The sequence below is a fragment of the Elgaria multicarinata genome, chromosome 10 (assembly GCF_023053635.1).
Source record: "Elgaria multicarinata webbii isolate HBS135686 ecotype San Diego chromosome 10, rElgMul1.1.pri, whole genome shotgun sequence".
Taxonomy (NCBI): domain Eukaryota; kingdom Metazoa; phylum Chordata; class Lepidosauria; order Squamata; family Anguidae; genus Elgaria; species Elgaria multicarinata.
Window position 1 is genome coordinate 44,236,594 of NC_086180.1, and position 20,920 is coordinate 44,257,513.

General features: G+C 39.8%; 1 protein-coding gene across 1 annotated transcript in view; it reads right to left on the reverse strand.

Moving 5' to 3' along the window:
• SLC7A11 (solute carrier family 7 member 11) overlaps window positions 1-20,920 on the reverse strand; it is an 83,266-nt gene that overhangs the window by 29,906 nt on the left and 32,440 nt on the right. The window contains exons 5-6 of the mRNA XM_063135236.1: window positions 19,251-19,350; window positions 18,299-18,343 (exon numbers count right to left, since the gene is read on the reverse strand). Coding sequence (XP_062991306.1) covers window positions 18,299-18,343; window positions 19,251-19,350 — 145 coding nt within the window. The remainder of the gene's footprint in view (window positions 1-18,298; window positions 18,344-19,250; window positions 19,351-20,920) is intronic.

Here is a 20,920-nt window from a genome sequence, read left to right on the forward strand (position 1 = left end):
CTATTGGGCGGTATAAAAATGTAATAAATAAATAAATAAATAAATAGCTCGTTTAATCTGCTGCAGAAAGCAAGTCCCAAGTTTGGCTGCAGAGTCCGCCACCTAGATTTCAATGGTTTGTAATAACATCCATTTGGAGCACAGACAGTCCTGCATAGTTTGAGGAGCCCAAGAGAAATAGCACTGAATTGGAACTCTGCCTTTTACAACTGCACACTGGGGGGGGGGGGGGAGTTTCAGCAGGTGCAGACTTTCTCACCCAGTGTCCTGCTCTATACACCTGTTAAAAGTACAGGAGGCAGGAACTCCTTGGCACCTGGCCAGCCTTCACTACTAAGACAGCTATGTCAAGAACTACAAAATTTGTGATTTTGACAAATGCATTCGGTCTACCAAATGCACCCAAATTTATATTTTAAAAAACTTCTCAAAAGTAGAGTTTTATCACTGGGGCAATTCTACTTCTTTTTTCCCACCTTTCGTTTAAAAGCAATGAAAAAAAATTCATAGTACTGGTGGTGGTATTCATTCGAGGTGACCTTTTCTTGGTTTCGGTTTTGCTAGACCTGATATCTAACGACTCCAGAAAAAGACATTAATCCTGTTCTGATGCCACACTAAGCCACAATGTTTAAGCATTTTGAGCTAAACATTATGGCTTTAGCGTGTTGTGTAAACCATGACTTAACATGTCAGTGAACCATTGCTAACCATGGTGGCTACATAATCATGGTGTAAACACGCTGCAAAAGGCTTAGCCTAACCCTAACCACATCATAGCATGTTGTATGAACAGGCCCATAGTAGATAGTAGTAAACATCTAAATACACCAAGGCCAGATCTACACCAAGCAGGATATGACACTTTGAAAACATTTTGAAAACTGCATAAGGAGTGTGTCCAGGGCCTCAACAGTTGTCACTACTGTTATAAACCAATTTAAAGCAGTAGCATAGATCCTGCCCAGCTGGAATTGACCACACCACGCCCATTCTTATCACCCTTTACTAGCCTTCTCCATCCATGGAGGCTGTCACCAAGATTGCAGAATCCTGGCTTTCTTCTGCAGACAGTCTCCTTCCACAAGTAGATGGCAACAAGAACAGCAAAGAACATGCTCATCTCCACTCCACCTCATCACATGCAGTGCTTACAAGTAAGGAGAATGCCTGAAGAGAGCTCAGAAAGCCATAATTCTTCACAGACGAGTCCCTCATTTTCTCCCTGCCATTTTTAATCCATAAACATATTGAATATAATTCTTCCCAAGAACCCACCGAAAATTACCATTAATTCAATTTAGCAACATATTCCAGCTTCTTTAACCCTCTTCTTCTTTCTGTCAGAAAATTCTGTGCTACATGTTTGGTCCACTCCTACGCTAAAGATTTGCAACAGGTTGCCCAGCTGAATTTTAAGAATGATCAAGAAGAAGAAAGGTTTCAAGGGAGTTTCATAACAGCCAAGGTAACAACTATTTATCTGTAATTGGCTCGACATAGCTGACAGAGGAATTTAGCCTTCACTGTTTATGGGAGACAGATCAGTATGGCCATGGGCTATCAAGTGATAAAATATGAAGCTACCTGTCCTGCAAGAGTTCAGTGCTGCTGTATGAAGCCCAACGAGTAATACTGAGTTCACTTTTAAAAATGGATATTCTCAAAATCTGGAACTAATTCTTTCCTACAGTGCAAGATTTAGAGAAACAAATGTCAAGTTAGCAGGTATTTCTATTACAGAAAGCAAGAGACATATGGAAATGAAACAGGTTTGCGTGGTATTGCAGTTATGCTGTCTACTTATGCATTTTACAGATCCTGTGAATTATCAGCTCACAGACAGCAGAGTCCAGGGAAGTAATTTACTAGGTGAAACTTCTGCTGGTCACCCCATACCAAAGAGAAGGGAAATTGATTGGTGTTGTCTCCAGGCTTTGGAAGGCCCTTGGAGAAGACACCCTCTATGGGCACCCTCTCACAGTGAGTTTACCTTTTCACCACCATGGTCACTATCTCCCATTGTTCCTCATCCTGTTTCTCATCATTACTACTACTTGTTTGCTTGACAGGTAGAGAACCAGTTAGCAAAAAGGCAGCGGCATCTTCTGCTCCTCCTTCTCACCATCTCTGTTTTCTGGGCCAGACCACAAGGCAGTTGAATAAGCAAGTATCAATGGCGAAGAGGAGGAGCAACTCCAGAGGACTGTTGTCAGTGGGCCCCTGCATGGTGTGGGCTCACAGAAAAAAAGCCCAACTAAGCTTACCCTTGACATTGGCTCTGTTTCAGTCCTTACTTTTCCATGTTAGAAAACAGCAGACAGTAGCTCAGTGGTAGCGCACACAGCTACAAGCAGAAAGTCTTGGCTTCAATCCCAGAGATCCTCAGCTAAAAGGACCAGGGAGAAAAGACCTCTGACAGAAAAAAATCTACCAGTTAGAGTAGTCAACACTAAGATAGTTGGACAAATAATGCAAACAGGTACAGGCTGCTTCCTATGTTCCTAATTGCCATACAATAGCTGCTGGCTAGTGAACGGCTCACCAGCTACGTGAGAATTTCATTTCATGAGAATACATGAGAATTTTGATGCTGCCAATCACACTGGACCTCACTGTAAGGATACAACTCTTCCTGGGTTACTGAAGATCACAAGTAATGGCTCGACTTACAAAAAATGGAGTTTTTTGCTTGCACATCATCATCATCATCTTTGCCAAAAAGGGACCACTTTTCCACTAGCTTTGGCCAAAGGAAGACAAAATATTGCGGATGCTCATGTGTTTCACTGTTATTTGGATAAATAAATGTTGTGGGAGATGATCCATTGTTTTTTGACTCTCTCAACTGTATTCAATTAATTACCCCATTGCCAAAAAGTTTTAATCTTGTACAAGCTTGTTAAGACTTAAACAAATAAATCTGGACTGAAATTAATGCAGCCCAGTTCACACTGAGCTTGGGCTGAGGATTGGCATGGTGACATTACAACCTTAATAGGCATATCAACTCAGCTTTTGTCACAAATAGCTATTCTGAAGCACTGCTATCTGCTGAAGAGAACCTACGCTCTTGTAATTTTTACATTAAAATACAGAGACAATGCTGTTGAAGCTGCAAACAGGAGGTTAGAAAGGCATCTGATTTTCAAGTGCTTTGGGGCTCTTTCCTCTGAAAAACCAATTTTGGGGGCGGGGGGAGGGGGAACCAGATAGTTTTTTTTCTGAAAAAGTGCCCTCCAGTGACTGAGATTACTAATGCCTTAAAGCTGTGGCTGGAGATAATTTCTATTTCCCATGGAGTGATAATACAGCAAATGAATCTCTGCACAGCCATGTCATTTCTGGCAAGGCCAGAAAAGGAAATCAGGAGAACAGGAAAAGAAATGCACAGAGTGAGGAAAAACCTGTTGTTGTTGTTGTTATTTATTTATATAGCACCAACAATGTACTTGGTGCTGTACAGAATATACAAATAAAACAGCAATACCCTGCCTAGAGGTTTACAGTCTAAAATCACATTAAAACATATGAAGGGGGAAGGGGTTACACAAAACAGAAATAAGGGAATAATCATAGCAATGAGAACAGTAAATCAGGCTAAAATACCACAAATATAACCCCAACTCACAATTCTTGGCATCAGGCTGAACTGCCAAAGAACCGTGACCCACTAAACCAAATGCAAATATTCTGCCCTCCTGCCAGGTGCTTGGTACACACCTCTTTTTGCAGTCACAAGCAGGCAGGAACAAGAGATGACAAATCAACCCCCTTGTGAATGGCCTGTGTTCAACTTACTCAAGCACAGGCTGTGCATCTGTTATAAGTCGTTTCTGTGGTGCCCTTCACAGGCAGGCACAGCCATGGAGAAACCCATGATGCAATCACATGTGGCAGGGGGCTGTTTGCGAATGATTGTGTAGGTTTTTCTTAGGCAAGAATGGCTGTGTCACAGAAGAGCAGCTCCCACCCAGTTGGGGCTGAGTGGAGGACAGGGAAGGACAAACCTGTCAGTTTCACTTTCTCTAACTTCTGCACTTTTTTCAAGCACAAATACTTTTCGTCCCATTTCCACATCAGTTTGTGGGGAGAAATTAAAAGCCCACATGAAAATTCACATGCATTTTCATGCACATAAAAATTTGCGCACGTTTTTGTATGTAAATTTCCCTAACGTATGTATTTCTGCATTTGGGTACACAGTTTTCCCCTCGTGTATTTATCTCTGCTTGCAATTCTCCCTCGAGTGCTCTATTTTTTATTGTTTATTAGAGGACTGCATTGCAATATTTAGAGATGTGCAAAAGCCAAAGGATAATTGCATTCTGGTTCGAGTATTAGTTCTATAAGTGCAAATTAAGTAAGTTCATATTAAAATGTGGATCAAACAAATTTCACCTCATCCCTAGGGAAAGATACTTCTATCTTCAGTAGATGTCCACTAGCATCAAAGAAAGTATCTAGCTCGTGTAGAATGTTATGGCTGGATATGCCTTGGAGGCATATCTAATCTCCTTCCAAACTTCCAAACAGATGCACCCTAAACATACATATTCTGGTCAAGTGTGCAAAGCATTTCACACACACCAAAACACAAGCACACTACTTTTTTCCTAATTCTGGTTTCCTTGTTTTTTAATGCTAATTGCCCCATCTAGCTTGCCCATCTGGTTTACACAATCTGCTGTAATTACTGTTGCTGCCATTGGCACTAAATTGTTGCCACTTCCATCTGTGCTCTCACATAAACTACTACTGGCCCCTTCTACTGCTACTGCCGGAAAACCACCCAAAGATCTAACAAGAAAGCTTAACCTTTCTAAAAAAAATTAACAGCACAATGCTCTTCTTACTACACATTTCTGTGAAAGCAACAAGCTACACTGCAAAATGATCTCTCCACTGCCTCTTATTCTCCCCCCGAATCGCAAATGAACATAAACCCAAAAATATTAAATTCTATACCATGCCATACTAAAGCTGCAATGCTACACCAGTAGGAATAAGCTGCATTAAACTTAGTGGGGCTTACTTCTGAATAAATATGTCTGGGACTGCACTGTACATTAAATTCAGCTGACCGGACATGTATTGTGGCCAGATGCTCATCCCCACTACCCCACTTGTTTTTGCAGTCCCAGTTAAACCATGAGTCCATGGTTGGTCACCATACACAGGTAGCGAGGTCCATTTAGTTTGGTGGGTCTTAGGTTCCTCATAGGCCTTGCCTACGCACAACACTATCTCTTCTCCAACTTTTGCTTGCTCCATGGATTATTTCTGGGCTATTTTTGTCCTGTTCATCTCCCTTCTCCACAGCCTAGATCATTTTCCTGCCCATCAACCTTGTTTCTATGCCAACAACTCTTGGTTTGATACTTTAACTCTCTTAACTGATGGTTCATATGGACAGATTCCTTAGTTATAACCAGCTCTAATAATTGCATTCACCATATAAATGGAGAAGGATAAGAGTGGTCAAGTGTCCATGCATCTCAACTGTGGTAGAGCTAGACACAAACTGGATGCATATTTTATCCCTTTAAAACAGAGATGGGGACTGTGTGTCCTTTCTGGTGTTGCACTGTAATTCCCATCATTGCTCACTACTGACTATGCTGGCTAGGGCTTATGGGAGCTACAGTCCAAAAACATCCGGAGAGGCCCATATTCCCAATCCCTGCTTTACAAGGTGTCATGTGGTTATATAGCAGCCCTTTCATAATTCATCTGCCATGGGACAATCCATGATAACAGAAATGTAGTCTATACACAAAATGCTACACAAAACCTATGTGACTCAAGGAATTGCCAGTATCATAAAGACTTTCAGACCCCAACCTATGTATGCTACTGTGAAAAATGTCACACCAGTCCCTGTTAAATTAGATTTACAGGTACATCTACAAACTTTGGGAGTATTCCAAAGATATTCGGTATGTAGGAGGCACCAACTGTGGCATACTTTAGGCACCAACTAAAGGCTCACCAGTGCTGCCCAGTGTGGTTAATTATGGCATTCTACTTATTTTTATAAATTTTCTATTTTAATGTAATTTGGTAAACCACTTAGAAATATTTTTAAATATGTTAAGTGGTATATAAATCTATTAAATACATAAATTTATATTACAATTTCTAATACACAGTGGAAGAAATGTTGTTTGAAAAGTCTCAGCTGCTGACAAGCTTAAGATTCAGGTATTTAGGACAGTTCCATATGTGTCCCCCAGGTAATGGTGGACTTCTAACATTAAGGTTGTATCTTTCAAAAAAAAAAACACCTAGTTATCCTGATCTCAAAGGCTAAAAGCATTTCGAGACCATAATCTGTACTGAATAAAAGTGAAAGAAAAACCTGACAGACTTGTCCTTCAATTTTATTTTAGGGTAGCTGGACACCTTTTACATTTACATGAGCAAATGAGCTTTAGAAAGCATTTGAGGGATTAATATATGTCACCTCTGATTACATCAAGATAAAATATTACAATATAATCCTACTATTTCTGCACCACTTACTTGGCACTGTGGCCTTAGAGGAACGAACAAATTGACTTTGAGCCAAATGTATTTTTTATGCATATGTGAAGCAGAATCATGGGGGAAAATTAATCACAAAGTAGTCAAAGTGTTTCTTAAGACAGGACACTGCAGTCTCAACAAGAGGTTAAAAAGACTAATATATAATTTGATGATAGTTCATGGGTAGCATGAATATTTTATCCATTACCCATGGAAATGCCCTTTCTATTATGGCACTAAAAGAAAAATAGCTTGCTTGCTTAGTCAAACAATTAGGTATGTGATTGGAGAAGGAAAAAATATTTTGCTTGTTAAGGAGTAGATCATAATTCATGTTATATTCAGCTGATGTTTGCCTTATATGTTCAATAGAAAAGAGTGATATTTTCTTTCTGGAAAATTATATGTGGAAAATGCACACCTTGGGAAAACTCAGTGAATAGGTTTTACTCATGGCAAAATCTGAGCAATCAATATATCTGGGAAGGAACTTTTCCTTGAGTGATTTTTTTTTTTTTTTTTAGTGATGCTGGTTCATTTGAAGAGCAGTGTTTTGTCTTGCCTTGTCTTTCTCTTTAGTATGCAGCTTGGCTCTTTTGCCTGAGCCATCTGGATATATTTTTCTGCAAGTACTTTATAAAACATTCCAGTGGTAGACTTGTGGCCCTGCCTGGCAGCAAGAATCTTCAAGAAAACACAATTTAGCCCTTCCCAGTTGTATGGTCTTGTTGTGAACAATTCTTCCCAGTATAAATGTGTTGCCATCTCAGTTGTGAATGATCAACCATATCTTTGTGAGGATACAGATCTCCACATAGGACCAATGCTTGAAGTTAAGGTGGCAGTATTTCACAAATTCCTCAGAGGTAGTCAAATTGCAAAGAGGTATATATTATAGGAAAAACAGTTGAAGACACGGAGAACTCACTTAAGGTTTGACCAGCAAATGTGATCTCTTTTAATATTCACTGTATTCATATTAAGAATGTCAGAAGTGCCTGCTGGATCAGACCAAAGACCTATCCAGTCCAGCATCCTGGCAAGACCCAAGGTAAACCACAAGGGCAATAGATTCTCTCCCACTGTTATTTCTCCAAAACTGGTATTCAGAGGCATGCTACCTGATCATGGAGGTAAGATATAGCCATCAAAACTAGCTGTCACTGGCAGTCTGATCCTCCATGACTTTGCCTTATCTCCTTTTAAAGCCATCCCCACAACCTGTGGAAGTGAATTCCATAGTTTAACTACATGCTGTGTGAAGAAGTACTTCCTTTTGACAGTTCTGAATCTCCCACCATTCAGGATCATTGGATGACCCTGAGTCATAGTATTATGAGAAAGGGGGGGAAAACTTTCCTCTATCTACTTTCTCTACATCATGACCATATCCCCACCCCCCAAAGCTACCAATGTGAGAAAAACAACCCTATGCTGAAGCCAAGCCAAACTGAAAGTTAGGGTGACCAGGTGTCCTACCTTATACAGGGCAATCCTCTAGCTATATTAGGGAAATTACTAGCAAAAACATGTATTTTCGGCAAAATTGCATATAAACGTTTCATGTAATTTTCTTACTTTTTTAAAAAAAAAAACTCCAAACTTAAACCAAATTTAAAATTGGAAAAATGAGAAACAGAGAGAATCCAAAACTGACAGATTCATCCATCCCACATGGACACAATAAGATATCATAAAGCTAAAGCTGTACTACAGTACAACTGCTATGCACCCTATTCTTAAGCAAGATTTATTTGCAGTGTTGGGCCAAGACATTTTGCTGCCTGAAGCAGAGCCCAAATGGCCCCATTCCTGGCTTCCTAAGTCCAACACTTTAATAAGACTTGTTGAACCACGGTCTCCAGTTCCTGACTTCATCCATCTCCCCCTCGTGGTGCTGCCAGAGGCTATGGCAGGTCAGCCCTTCATAGCAAGTCCCATTTTCAAAAGTAGTCACAAGCTGACTTCTCAAGACCCAAAACATGAATAAGTTTTCCAGAGGGGATCTCTTACCATTCAGGCTCCAAAGCAAATGTCATTTCTAAAAATGCTGAGCATCCAACAGCTCCCATTCTGTCAATGCCCACTTATCAAGAGAGCTCAGTACAGGTGAGCAAAGTCATACCCATCAGGTGTGATATTTAAAGCATAATATGAGTTATTGATTTAAGTAGGAGTGATAGTGCATCAAAATGCGGCATGCCAAAAACTTAAATGGGCTCGAATTCACCAATGTGTTGGAAACACGGTGACATTTGGGAAGCTGTTCACCTCCCATTTATCTGTGTCGACATCACCTTCCTTAAGCCTGGAAATACCTTTAGTATTATGCTTCGTCTTTTCATTTCTCATTGACTCAAGATGTTGTGACTTTCAGCCATTAATTAATATAAATCGGAAGCAGACAGTGTATTAATTAAACATGACACTCAGATTATTTAAACCTGATATTAAAAAACCACAAAGATTATTCAGGCCATTCCAATACTCCGCTTTTCCAAAATGACTGATGATATCAAGCCCTGGCAACTAGCTCTAAGTCTGCTGCATCTTGGCTCTGAAGAACAGAAGGAATAAATGAAGTGAGAAGAACACTGGAGAAGTCTAATAGACAAACTGACTAATCTCAGACCCCAAGGTCATAGCAAAGCAATTCATTCTCTGTATTCCAACAGGCGCTAGACATGATTTATCAATCTGAGAGTAGGCTTACAAACACTATACATCTCAATAATACATTCTTTGCACAGTGTAACTTTTTAAACAATGATAGATTGCCTAGATGGCCTCAAACTTATTTAACAAACAGAAAAAGAACATTTGCAAACTTTCAAAAGGCCCATTTTCATGTTTAAGTAAGGAATTACTCTATACACACTTTAGCACAAATACTAGCAGTGCTTTATAACAGCAAAGGAATTTTGAAGAACACGTTTCTAGAGGTTTTTAGCTACTAGGTATCAAAGAATACTTAGTATTCTTTGCCTTTGGGTCTTAGCATTTGCTTTATTTATGTCTTCAATTTTTTTTCTATCAACAACCTTAGAGGCTAGGCCCTATTATGAAATATTTGGAGCACTTTGTTGAGACTTCCATATATATAGTCTCATATCTCAATTTAATTTATCTAGATCTACAAAAACTGCTTTAAATGTGTACAAGGTGGGTGCTTCCATTAAGTTAGTATTTCATTATGTAAAGTGGCAGTTTGTATACTTTATAATTGTATTGCTTGTTCTTCGTTCACTTTATTAGATTATTTATTATATATTCTTCGTTCATTCATTCCCATTACCTTATATTTCTTTTGATAAAACCACTGATTAACTAACTTAAGTCACATGAGAAATGAATACTAAACAACTGCCGATGTACCAAAGTGGCATATTTTGCTGTTGTATTTTTATGAATTCTTGTAAACCACCCAGAGAGCTTCAGCTATGGGGCAGTATAGAAATGAAATAAATAAATAAATAAATAAATTGCGTGTCTTTCATAAAGATCTGAAAATCTTAATTTTGTCATTTGTAAACCTCAAATGTGCCTGGGTTCAGTTTGTGAATTCAAAGTCACCAATTTTTTCTGCTCCTTTACTTCCCTGTAGAGTGTATAACATTGGAACTGAGGATGGGGATCCTCCCTGAACCCCCCCCCCTCCAAGTTGCCTACCACTGATCTAAAATATACATGGGGTGGGGAGGATACATGTCCTCGTCTAATAGGACTGTTTAAAAAGGGTTTCCTAATGGAACAGTATGAGTACGTTAATAGATACAATGCTTTATGGACATGGGAAACCTGCATTAAACCTTTGCCCAGTCATGGATTAACAAGATGGCCTTTTGCTATTCACTGTTAGCCCTGTTTCTCCACTGTTAAAAAAAGGAAATGCTCACTTTCTCATAGGGTTGTTCCAGGTCAAATAAGGAAAAAAGAACATAGCAATCTTTTAAAAGCTATAGAAAGCATTCTTTTAATGATTCAACATAAGCCAAATATACTGATTCAACATATCCCTATGCCATAGAGATTTACTATCTCGAGGTGTAAATATCTGTGTTTGCCACATAATTCTTTTCAGGCAAACTGTCACCCTACATGTTGCAGAAGGTTAATTATCACTGTTTGAGCATGAACTGATGATAGGAATACCAGCTGCCAGTTATTCTACATGGCGAAATGCACCTGGAAACATACAACTGTGACTGATTTTGAAGCAAACATTTACTTTGGCAAGGCACAAGACAGAAGGAATCATTATACATGTCCTTGGTTCCAGACAGTAATTTGCATCTATAGCTCTTTACAAAATATTCCAAATTATGCATCTGGAAGAATTACAAACCTGATCCTGTTCAAGGCAATAGAAACAATTCTCAATTTGACATCCCACTGTACAAAGGAAGTCTGTAGCAATCCTGTACAATATGAACTTCAGCAGAAGATTTAAATAATGCACCCACAGCCAAGCAAACAAGATTGCTATACAACAACTTGCCTGATGCTAATAATGCCTGTGAGCCTCAAAACTAAGCCACCTGTTCAAATAATCAAGTGGTATATCTCCAGCTATTCAGCATTAAAGGCCTTATCAAAAAATGAATGAACTCTATAATAAAAAGAGTACCTCTGAATTTAATGGGTGTTGGAGCAAAACTGTTATATCATTAAGTTCCTTTCTGCCACTTGGGTAGGGCAATCACTTCATTCTTCTCTGTCACTGGAAAGATCCCTAACTAGCGGGATACAGAATTGCAGAAAGAATATCTTACACTACATCACCCCATTAGTGCAGAGGGAAACTGAATTAACACAATATCTACTGTCTGATTTAATTGGTTCTGTTTCAGGGCTCTATAATGAACCACCACTTCTGATTTACTACCACTGCCATCTTGAGGAGGGGGGGGGGAAATTCAGTACTCTAACTTCATACAGAGAAAGTATCCACACATGCAGAATTAAACACAACATCTTCTGCTTTATTTTTCACTCAATAGCACTCAACAGATTATACTCTAGTACTTTCATGACTTTCCAACAAAAGAGAGACAGCCACGCATATAGGCAGCTAAGCTTTTGCCAAACTTTGTCTGGACTACTGTTTCGCTGTTAAAAACAAAAACAAAACAAAAAACCCAACTGGTGCAGTTGTTGTAGGTTAAAAGATTTTCCATTTGTTTCCTGACGTTTCAATTAAAGGAAAATCATAACCACAGATGATCACACCAGTTACTTCTGTAATTTTCTTTTTTTTAAAAAAGCCTGCATATTGTTATTTTTTTCTGATCATGGAAGTAACTATGATGTTCCAGGAATCTACATTTCAAACATTACACTCCTCACACAATAGACCATGTGCACATTTATTTATGGGGCATAATCAAGTGCCTGTTACTGGAACTGCTCCCCATATTTTTATTTACATATGTAAATGAACTTGCATCTATACCTGTATATGCAAAGTACATTAAACTACTAGGATCTTTTGCAGAAGTGTGATGTGCAAACAGTAGATTATGATCTGTGCTACACTGCAGTGGGAAATTAGCTCACTGGCCAAGATTAAGGGTGAACAATGCAAGCTTTGTTTTACCACTAATATTTACAGAAAGAAAACATGAGTGATTGGTACACTGCTTCCTAACACTGGGCCTGACGGCTGTTCCTAATACTAACGATAGAGCAAGAAAAGATGGCATAATGGTTCACCTAACAAGTAGTGGCAAGGCATTAGGGAGATTGTGAGGCAGTCTTTGGAGGCCTATTCACAACAGGAATAACTCAGGTTTCAATAGCAGCCTGATCCCACCAGAGGAGTACAATGGATAGATTTAGAATAATAGCAGGAAAAAGAACAACAAAAGGAATAAGAGTGAGTCTATTTCAGAATGAGGGGAACACAAGGAGCATCACTTCCTGGTCAGTCACAATTTCTTGGAAACTCGCTGTGGGCAGAGGCAACTCCCTGGTCTGTAAGCTTCTGGTCACAAATATATCACTTCAGTTTCAAAACTCATGAGCAACTTTTGTTCTCAATTAAACAAAGGCTACAAAATGCAATGGGGATGAGAGCTGATTGAACCATTATTAGCAAACCCCTGAGGTGCACCCAAATTATATATTTTGGAATTGAGGGCTGCGAAGCAATGTCTCTACTATGACTAACCTGAAGAAAACAATAAACACAGATAGAGGCAAGAGAAGTGGGAAATCAAAGCAAGAGTGGGACACTAGCTACAGTTTGGGTTGTGCCTGGCTCATAACTCTGAAAAACCTCAGCACAATGCCCTATGCTCCCAGTTTGTCCATCTGAAAGCAAACCACTGAGCTTGAAGTCCACAACCATATGTCAGGGATGCTTTAGGGCGGATTCCTGCATTGAGCAGGGGGTTGGACTCGATGGCCTTGTAGGCCCCTTCCAACTCTGCTATTCTATGATTCTATGGCCATAGCTAGACCTAAGGTTTATCCCTGGATCATCCAGGGGTCAAATCTGTTCATCTAGGTGACACACAGGGGATCTAGTGCTCAGGCAGGGGCGAACCCTGGATGATCCCAGGATAAACCTTAGGTCTAGCTGTGGCCTATGATTCATTATCTCATTATTCCACGGTTGCCCTGTAGGTAAAAGAAGCTAAGCCACCGACATCCGCAGCCCACAAATGTGGCAATGCACATAAAAGGGAGGTCCCCTCCCATGCCTCTTATGACAAGCAATCAAGTTCCCAGTACAGATGGGGATCCCCGCTGAAATGGAGCAATTGGTTACGAAGTCAGAAGCTCTGTCTGGGTGGTACAAGGCAATGAATATATCTGGGCATACAAGGCAGCAAGAAGAAGCAAGCAAGAGGAATAACTCTGAACCTAGAAATATAGATTCAGTCTAGAAGGGAGGGGTGTGGTAGGAAGAAGGATCACGAGGAAGAGCCAACAAGCCAGACTAACCTCAGGTGGATCTTGGAGCCACAAACTAGAATGTCTGTACACACTGAGTCCCATGATCAAACACTAGCAGTTGGTTTCAAGGGCAATTACAGAGCACAAATAGGGCAACAACCTCCGGCAGACTCAGGACAAACTTAAACAAAGAAATCAATAGCGTAACTCTGGGGACATGAATAGGTACTTCCAACAGGTTCCTGGCTTCTTGGCTGAATTCAAGCTAGCTGGATAAGCATTCCAAGAGACAATAGGCCAGTTAGCATGACATGCTAGCCCAAAGTGGCTTAATTTACCCACAAGGAGCTGCAGCATGTTCTAGCAGCCATATGAAGATGCAAACCCTGGTCAGAACTTGCCATTGTGTCATCCAAACCCAGGTGACAGGGGTTATTTGAGATTGAAACAACACTTGCAAAATCCTAAAACACACTAACTCTGAAATAACCCCCACCACCTGAGTTCAGAGTTCAACGAGACATGGTATTCCCTGGACAAGGCTTGCATAATCCTAATGGCAGACAGCATGCTCCACAATACCCCAAGAGTTAACCCATGGTGGCTTGTCATATCATCCAAACCAGGTCAATCAGGTAAAACAAATGGACCACAAGGATATCCAAGTGGTACTTTGACTTGATGATCTATTTTGAGGTGAAATTGCTTACAGATTATACCATATTTCTCACAAGGCTTTCATTTAGTCAATTAAAGTTACCTTCATGGGCCTCTTTGACTAAGGTGGTAATTTGGAGGCCAGGAAAGCATTTGCATTTATCTGGAGTTCTTAAGCTTTACATACAGCAGAAGTTTAACTGCTCTTAACTCAATAAGGGTCAAGGAGTTACAGGTCATGAAAGTGGTTAGCCTAGTGGTTAGCCTTTGTTCCTACATGTCATAGGTCCCTTGCTCATGCAGCCTTTCCCAGAACAAAATACATATTAGATAAGGTGCAAGTGTTTTTCCCCTCCCTCCCCTGACTGTTACTGTGATTTTAGATTGTATGCCATATGGCAGATTGTCTTGTTTTATTCTGTACAGTGCCATGAAAATTGATGGCACAATAATAATAATAATAATAATAATAATAATAATAATAATAATAATGATGTAATGTTTCCAAATACAACATGCAAAATACATGTGCAAGGATGAACTTATCAGTAGTTTGTCTCCACCAGCTCTTTAATGAATTGGAAAACTATAATGGTTGGTTTTAATTATAGACAAGGCCCAATATACACAGTGGCCTCACTTTTGGTAACTGCTTTTGTTATTCAATTACAACAATACTTGCTTGTTCCAAATGAGCCATCTTGCTTTCTTGCCACTAACAGAAACCAATTCAATGTGTGTTGAACAGGAACATTTACATAAGAACATAAGCATAGCCATGCTGGATCGAACCAAGGGCTCATTCTGTTTGCACAGTGTCCTACCAGCTGCCCGCAGGAAAACCGCAAGCAGGACACAAATACAGCAACAGCCTCCCAGCCAAGTTCCCCAGCAACTGATGTACATATGTATATTGTCTCTGATACTGCAGGTAGCATATAGCCAACAGGACCAGTAGCCATTGATAGTGATCTACATTTCAGTCAGGGCCAAACTACACATTACACACAAGTGCAGTTAGATACACAGAAACCTATGCAGATGGGGTGACATTTGGGCAGAAACACATCCTGAGGTGAAAGAGTTAAGCAGCGCCTCTCTTTTACCAATACTCTGCTCAAGAGGGCAGACTCCCACAGACGCTTTTCATTAAAAACAATAATATAGGTTCAGTGACACACAACTATATGTAATATTTGGTTGGCCCTTTGATAACCTGGGCAGGATCTACACTACTGCTTTATAATGGGTTATAATGGTTTTGACAACTGCCCGGGCCCAGGACACATTCCGTATACTGTTTTCAAAATGTTTTCAAAGTGTTATATCCTGCTTAGTGTACATCTCTTTGTCATAAACAGAAAACTGTAAGAGTCAAATCTTCCAACACATTCAGTGGGACTCCAAAATAACATAGATATGCAATGGTGGAGAGCCATAGCTTAGCCCTAGGCAAGATTTCTGGGCATGCCAGAAAAAATGGGATTGGATCATAAGAGAGAGAATCAGGGAGGGACTTCTAAATGGCATAAAACAAGGCAACTCAGCACAACTTAAATTTTAACACAGTTATCAGCTAAAATTGAAGATGCCATTGCATCTTGCTTTGTATTCAATAAGATAGCAAATGTCCATTCCCAAGAGACAGATCTGAATTTCTAGCTTTTCTATTTTTAAAAGGGAAATATACATGCTTCTCTGCACCAGCAGCCCTTGGTGCAAATTGATATCTGTTTGCACCTACCTTAGACTACCCTAATTAAGTCTGTATAACATTAGGGCTTTTCCATCATGCCGTGAGACATCCTTTTCTCCATATAGCTAAAAATTATCTACATTGACATTCCGCCTAGGGAAGAGTTCTATATACTTGAAATCTTGCATGCTTCTATATTAAGACATGTAATCCATCTATTTTCATTCATCTGTTTTGCTTTTTTTCCTAGGTGCAACATCGTATCAACAGAGTGTAAATAAATATAAGGAAGGATATGGAATTGAAAGTATTAAAAACACTGTGGGAGGTGGGGAAACTATACAGAAACAACATAATTCTAAACAGGTACACATATCCATCTAGACTGAAACACCTGGATAAATGTTAGATGTGCTACTTAAGCCCACAAATACACGCGGGTCTAGGAATCACAAATACACGTAGATGTACGTAGTGTAAATTGACCATATGAACAGCACAATCCTATAGTCCACCTATGTCAACTGGAGGCCATATTATCTCTACTACCCTGCACTGGGCATTAGAGGGTTACCAGCATTCCAGGAACAGCAGATGGCTCTGCCCAGCCTAATTTAAACATAACAAGGCCAGGTAGAAAAACCTTTGGAAGTATTCTATACAACTGCCATCTCATTTAAAGACACTTGCCACATGCACATGTCACCAGCAATATCTCCTTCTTGGCCACAGATTGAAGTGTGTGGGGGAAAGTATTACATGTATTTTCACCTGTTGTTTATGGTTGGTAATGCTTATATTATTTGAGGAAACCATTACAGATATTATAATATAACTGAGTAGACCAGAAGCCTAGTTTTGTTGCTGTGTACAAAGTAGTCATGGCTATGATTGCACTAGAAAGGGAGGCTTCGTTTTGAGCTTGAAAATGTCTTCTTCTAATGTGATTTAATGGCAGATTAAGGCCAAATAGTCCTCATAACTGCCACCTACTGGGGAAAAATTGAAATTGTCTAGGGGGAGAAGCTACCTTGATTTGGTTTGGTCAAGCAGGTCAACAAAGGTGATTGGCAGTTAAGGAACATGATTGGCCAGGAGATTAAAAAATGTCAGTTACAGTTACAGAGTTCATTGGTGACAGGGGAGGTGGGTTAGTAGTTGTTGGCTGAAGGGAGAGTGCTTAAACCTGGAGAAGGAGATGGCCCAGTCTGAGAGAACCTGACTAGGAGACCTGGGATCTGGATCTTGTGGTTGTGGAGAACAGGAGGCCATGTTATGAGGTTGTAGTGAAGCCTCAAGCAGGCAGCAGAGCCTGGCTCCAAAAGGCATCACCAGAGGTCTGACCAAAGGGAACTTTAGCAAGTAGTCCCTGAAACAGAATCATCCCAAAAGCTAGAGGTAATAGGAAGAGCTGGAAGCCAAAGAAGACTTGTGTACATCATTTGTTCCTGATTGTGAGGAAATGGTTGGGACAGAGTTTAAGGAAATCTGATCTTAAGAAAAAGCTATTGGTGGCTTATTATCAGGGAAGACTCTCTTATTAGAAACACTAACCAAATATAGCCTAAGTACAGTTAAGCAATCTCAATCTATTATTTGAATTACCTTTATTCCTCTACGACCTTTATTTCTTGCCTCTAGTGGTGGTGTCAATCCTATGTCTATGGCTTAGTTACCAGGCTACTAAAATATGTAAGATCTGGAGAGTTTATTTTGGTAGCAGCAGTTTTATGAATAAAGGCTTTACAATTGAGGTAGAATTCTCTATTCCCCGGCTGTAAGATCTATTTGGGAACTTCATTTAAACCTGTGGCAGGAAGTTCCAAAACCATAACCTCAAAATTTTAGAAAGGGATCAGCAGCAGGAAATCCTATGTGGTTTCTCCACACTTGATGATATGGGCAGGATACCCACCAGTTGTTCCTTCACCACATATGATTTCTAGTGGTTCTATGTGAATGGTCTGGTTGATGTGGAGCCTCTTAAGTGAGGTGGCAGCTACATGGAACACTTACATGGCTCCCCCCCTCCCCAAGGTCCTTGTTTTGTTCAAATTCGGCCTTAGTGTGGTTGGATGACATTATGCTTGAGCTGATCTATACACAAGATATAATTAGCATTTTGAATCAATATTTAAACAGTCAAATTCTGTCACAACATCTGCATTCACCGCCTGCTCTTTCCCCGGAGATAAGTCAGTGACGTCGACTGAATGATCCCACAGAGAATTACTCATATGCTGAAGGGAAGAATCAGAGCCCTGGAGACCTATTTTCTTTTCTGCATTCTCTGTACAGGAAAGTTACACACCTACTCAGGTCAATTCAAGTCAAAAATAGCAAAATTTCAAGCAACAGCACATTCAAATTGATAGTAGGTCTGCAAGGAGGAAAAAACCTGACCAACATGCAAGATAATTTGAAATAGATCAAAGATATTTGATTTGGGGTGGGGGGGGGGAAAGCAGCAGGAATTTCAAGACTGTTTTTTAAAAGCTAGGAGTGGTTGGTACATGCCTTTCGGGGTTCTCCACTTCTTCAGTAACAAAGTTGAGGTAAAACCTATAAAAGCAAAGTTTTAAATCATATTATTTGTTGATTGGTTGATTTAATATATCTCAGCATACAAAACAATTCTCATTTTATCTTCACAATAACCCTGTGCTGCATGCTAGGTTTTCATCAGAATTTACAGCAATCAGAAATGAATCACAAAATGGGAGTGGCCACTTAGGAAGCTGCCTCATCCCAAGTCAAATCAGTGGTCCATCAAGTTCAGTATTGTCAACATTGAATGGCAGCAGGTCTCCAAGGTTTGGACAGGAGTCTCTCCAGGATTGAACCTGAAAACCTCTGCATACAAAGTATGAACTCTAGCACTGAGCATTTAAGTATTTATCATAATTTTAACCTCTCTATCCCACAGACTCCTCTTTCACTCCAATTTAAATGCGGAGGACATTTAAGTTGGGACCTACATGTTGGCAGGCAGAGCAATCCTAAAGGGGGAAGGAGTAAAATGGCAAAGGATCTGCCATTTTCAGCTCACACCAGATGGTTGGGGGGGGTAGTTCATTTTTTCATCCCTCCCCCCATTGGTTTCAAAGGAGAGGAACCTACGTATGTCAGCTACAAGCTAGCATAAATAACGGACACTATCTTGCAACCTTCTCTCAGACTGGATCTAGCAGAGCTTCTTTGTGGCATTTGTGATTCGCTTTGGATCTAGCGAACCACATCCCCAGAATACCTTGTTTTGAGGCCTACTAGAGGTGGAAAATCTACACATACAGAGCTTCCCTCAGGCATACTGGGGCAGATATCTCCCCACCATCTGCAGATTTCCTCTTCATCAGCAGAGGAGCACTTTCACCCCATCCTACCCCCTCCCCAGCCACTGCATCTGGAGCGTAGGATTGCTCAATGATCAAATAACATTTCAATAAATCCAGCCTGCTGCACAACTTACCATCCTGAGTAGGCATACATCCCCGAATAAAAAGCAAGAGGCAATCCCTTGACACTGGCTGCATTCCCCACAAATGCGTCTTTAAAGTGCTGAGTTTCTCCTGAAAACAGTTTTTTTAAAAAGCCATACTATTTATTAAGGTTGATGATTACCAAAATAAACACCTATGAGTTAAACCATTCACAAAAACTTTCCAATTCAAGTTTAGTCCCTCAAACATTTGATAAAGGAGATATGCAAGGCTAATAAATAAACATATGAAAGGAAAATTTGATTGATGTATATGCTTCCCTTCCCTCTCCCACCATTCTGATTGGCTGCCTTAATTGATTTCAACAGAGCTAATGTAAATTTGTTTTAAATAACTCAGATTTCCTGTAGTACACTGTGATAATAAAGTAGTAACAAATGCTGAAGCATTGAATAAAAGATGGTAAATTCAGTAAATAAGGGTCATGATAATTCAGAGCCTATGCTAACCTACCCATCCCTTCTATTTTTGTTTTGCAGCTACTACACAATTAACTAGCGATACGCCAAATCCTGCCCCCTATTTCTGGGAACTTTTTCTTTCCCTGCGAAAGATGCATTGTTTTTTTCAGCCTCTTTCTCAGGGAAGGGGAGAATTTTGGAGAATTTTCTCCTTGGGGAGGGGGACAGGATTTCCACACCATTTTTAAGTGTAGCTGGTTGTTGAGAGAACTTCTTTCTATTTTTTTATTTTTAAAAAAACACAAAACACCCCTGGTAATTGGAGGAGCCCAGCAGTTCTTCCTGTATGCCTATTGGAGACCATATGACCTTGCCCTCTCCGTTAGGCATTCAAGAAGAACTGCTGGGCTCCTGCAAGTGCCAGGGGTGTTTAAAAAAAAATAGAAAGAAGACCCTTCAACAACTGCCTACACTTAAAAAGTTTTGTGAAAACCCTGCCCCCCTCCCAAGAGAAAATTCTCACCTCTCCAAAACTCTTTCATCAGAGTTTTCATTTTCCTCCCATCCACCCCATAAAATGCCAAAGATTGAATAATTGAATTTTTTGGGCACAGCACTACAATTAACTAACACTCCTAATATTTTTCAAAGGAATAGTATTATTTTTCTAATGGTTTGCTAATAAAATAGCAGCATTCTTTTTCTAACATACACTAATGGCTAAAATCCTACATGCTACTCAGTACTAGGAACCACATTACATTTAAGTAAACATCAGAGCCACCAGAACACATAAGGGTAAACAAGTGTGTTTATTTGTTGTTTCAACCATCATGGTCATATCAACTTTACAGATGCAATACAGGTATCTTTTGTATTTTACTTCTTTGCATTGTAGAGTTTTTGTGTGATTACCTGTATTGCATCTGTAAAGTTGATAGAACCATGATGGTTGAAACAACAAATAAATATATATGATAAGGGTAAACATACTGGAAATGGTGCCCAGCAGGTGGCTACATGCACATAATAACAAGCTACATAACCACGTTTGCCACCAACTGTTTAGAATATTTATACTCCAGACCTAATTGCCATGAAGATCGTTTTGAAAGGAGTTCTGCTAATTTTAAGAAAAGCTAGCAGGAAAACATATTGACAAAATAATTCATTCCCTGTGGGCATGTGGGCATTCGTATGTCAAGAAAGCTACTTTCCACTTCACAAATATATGCATT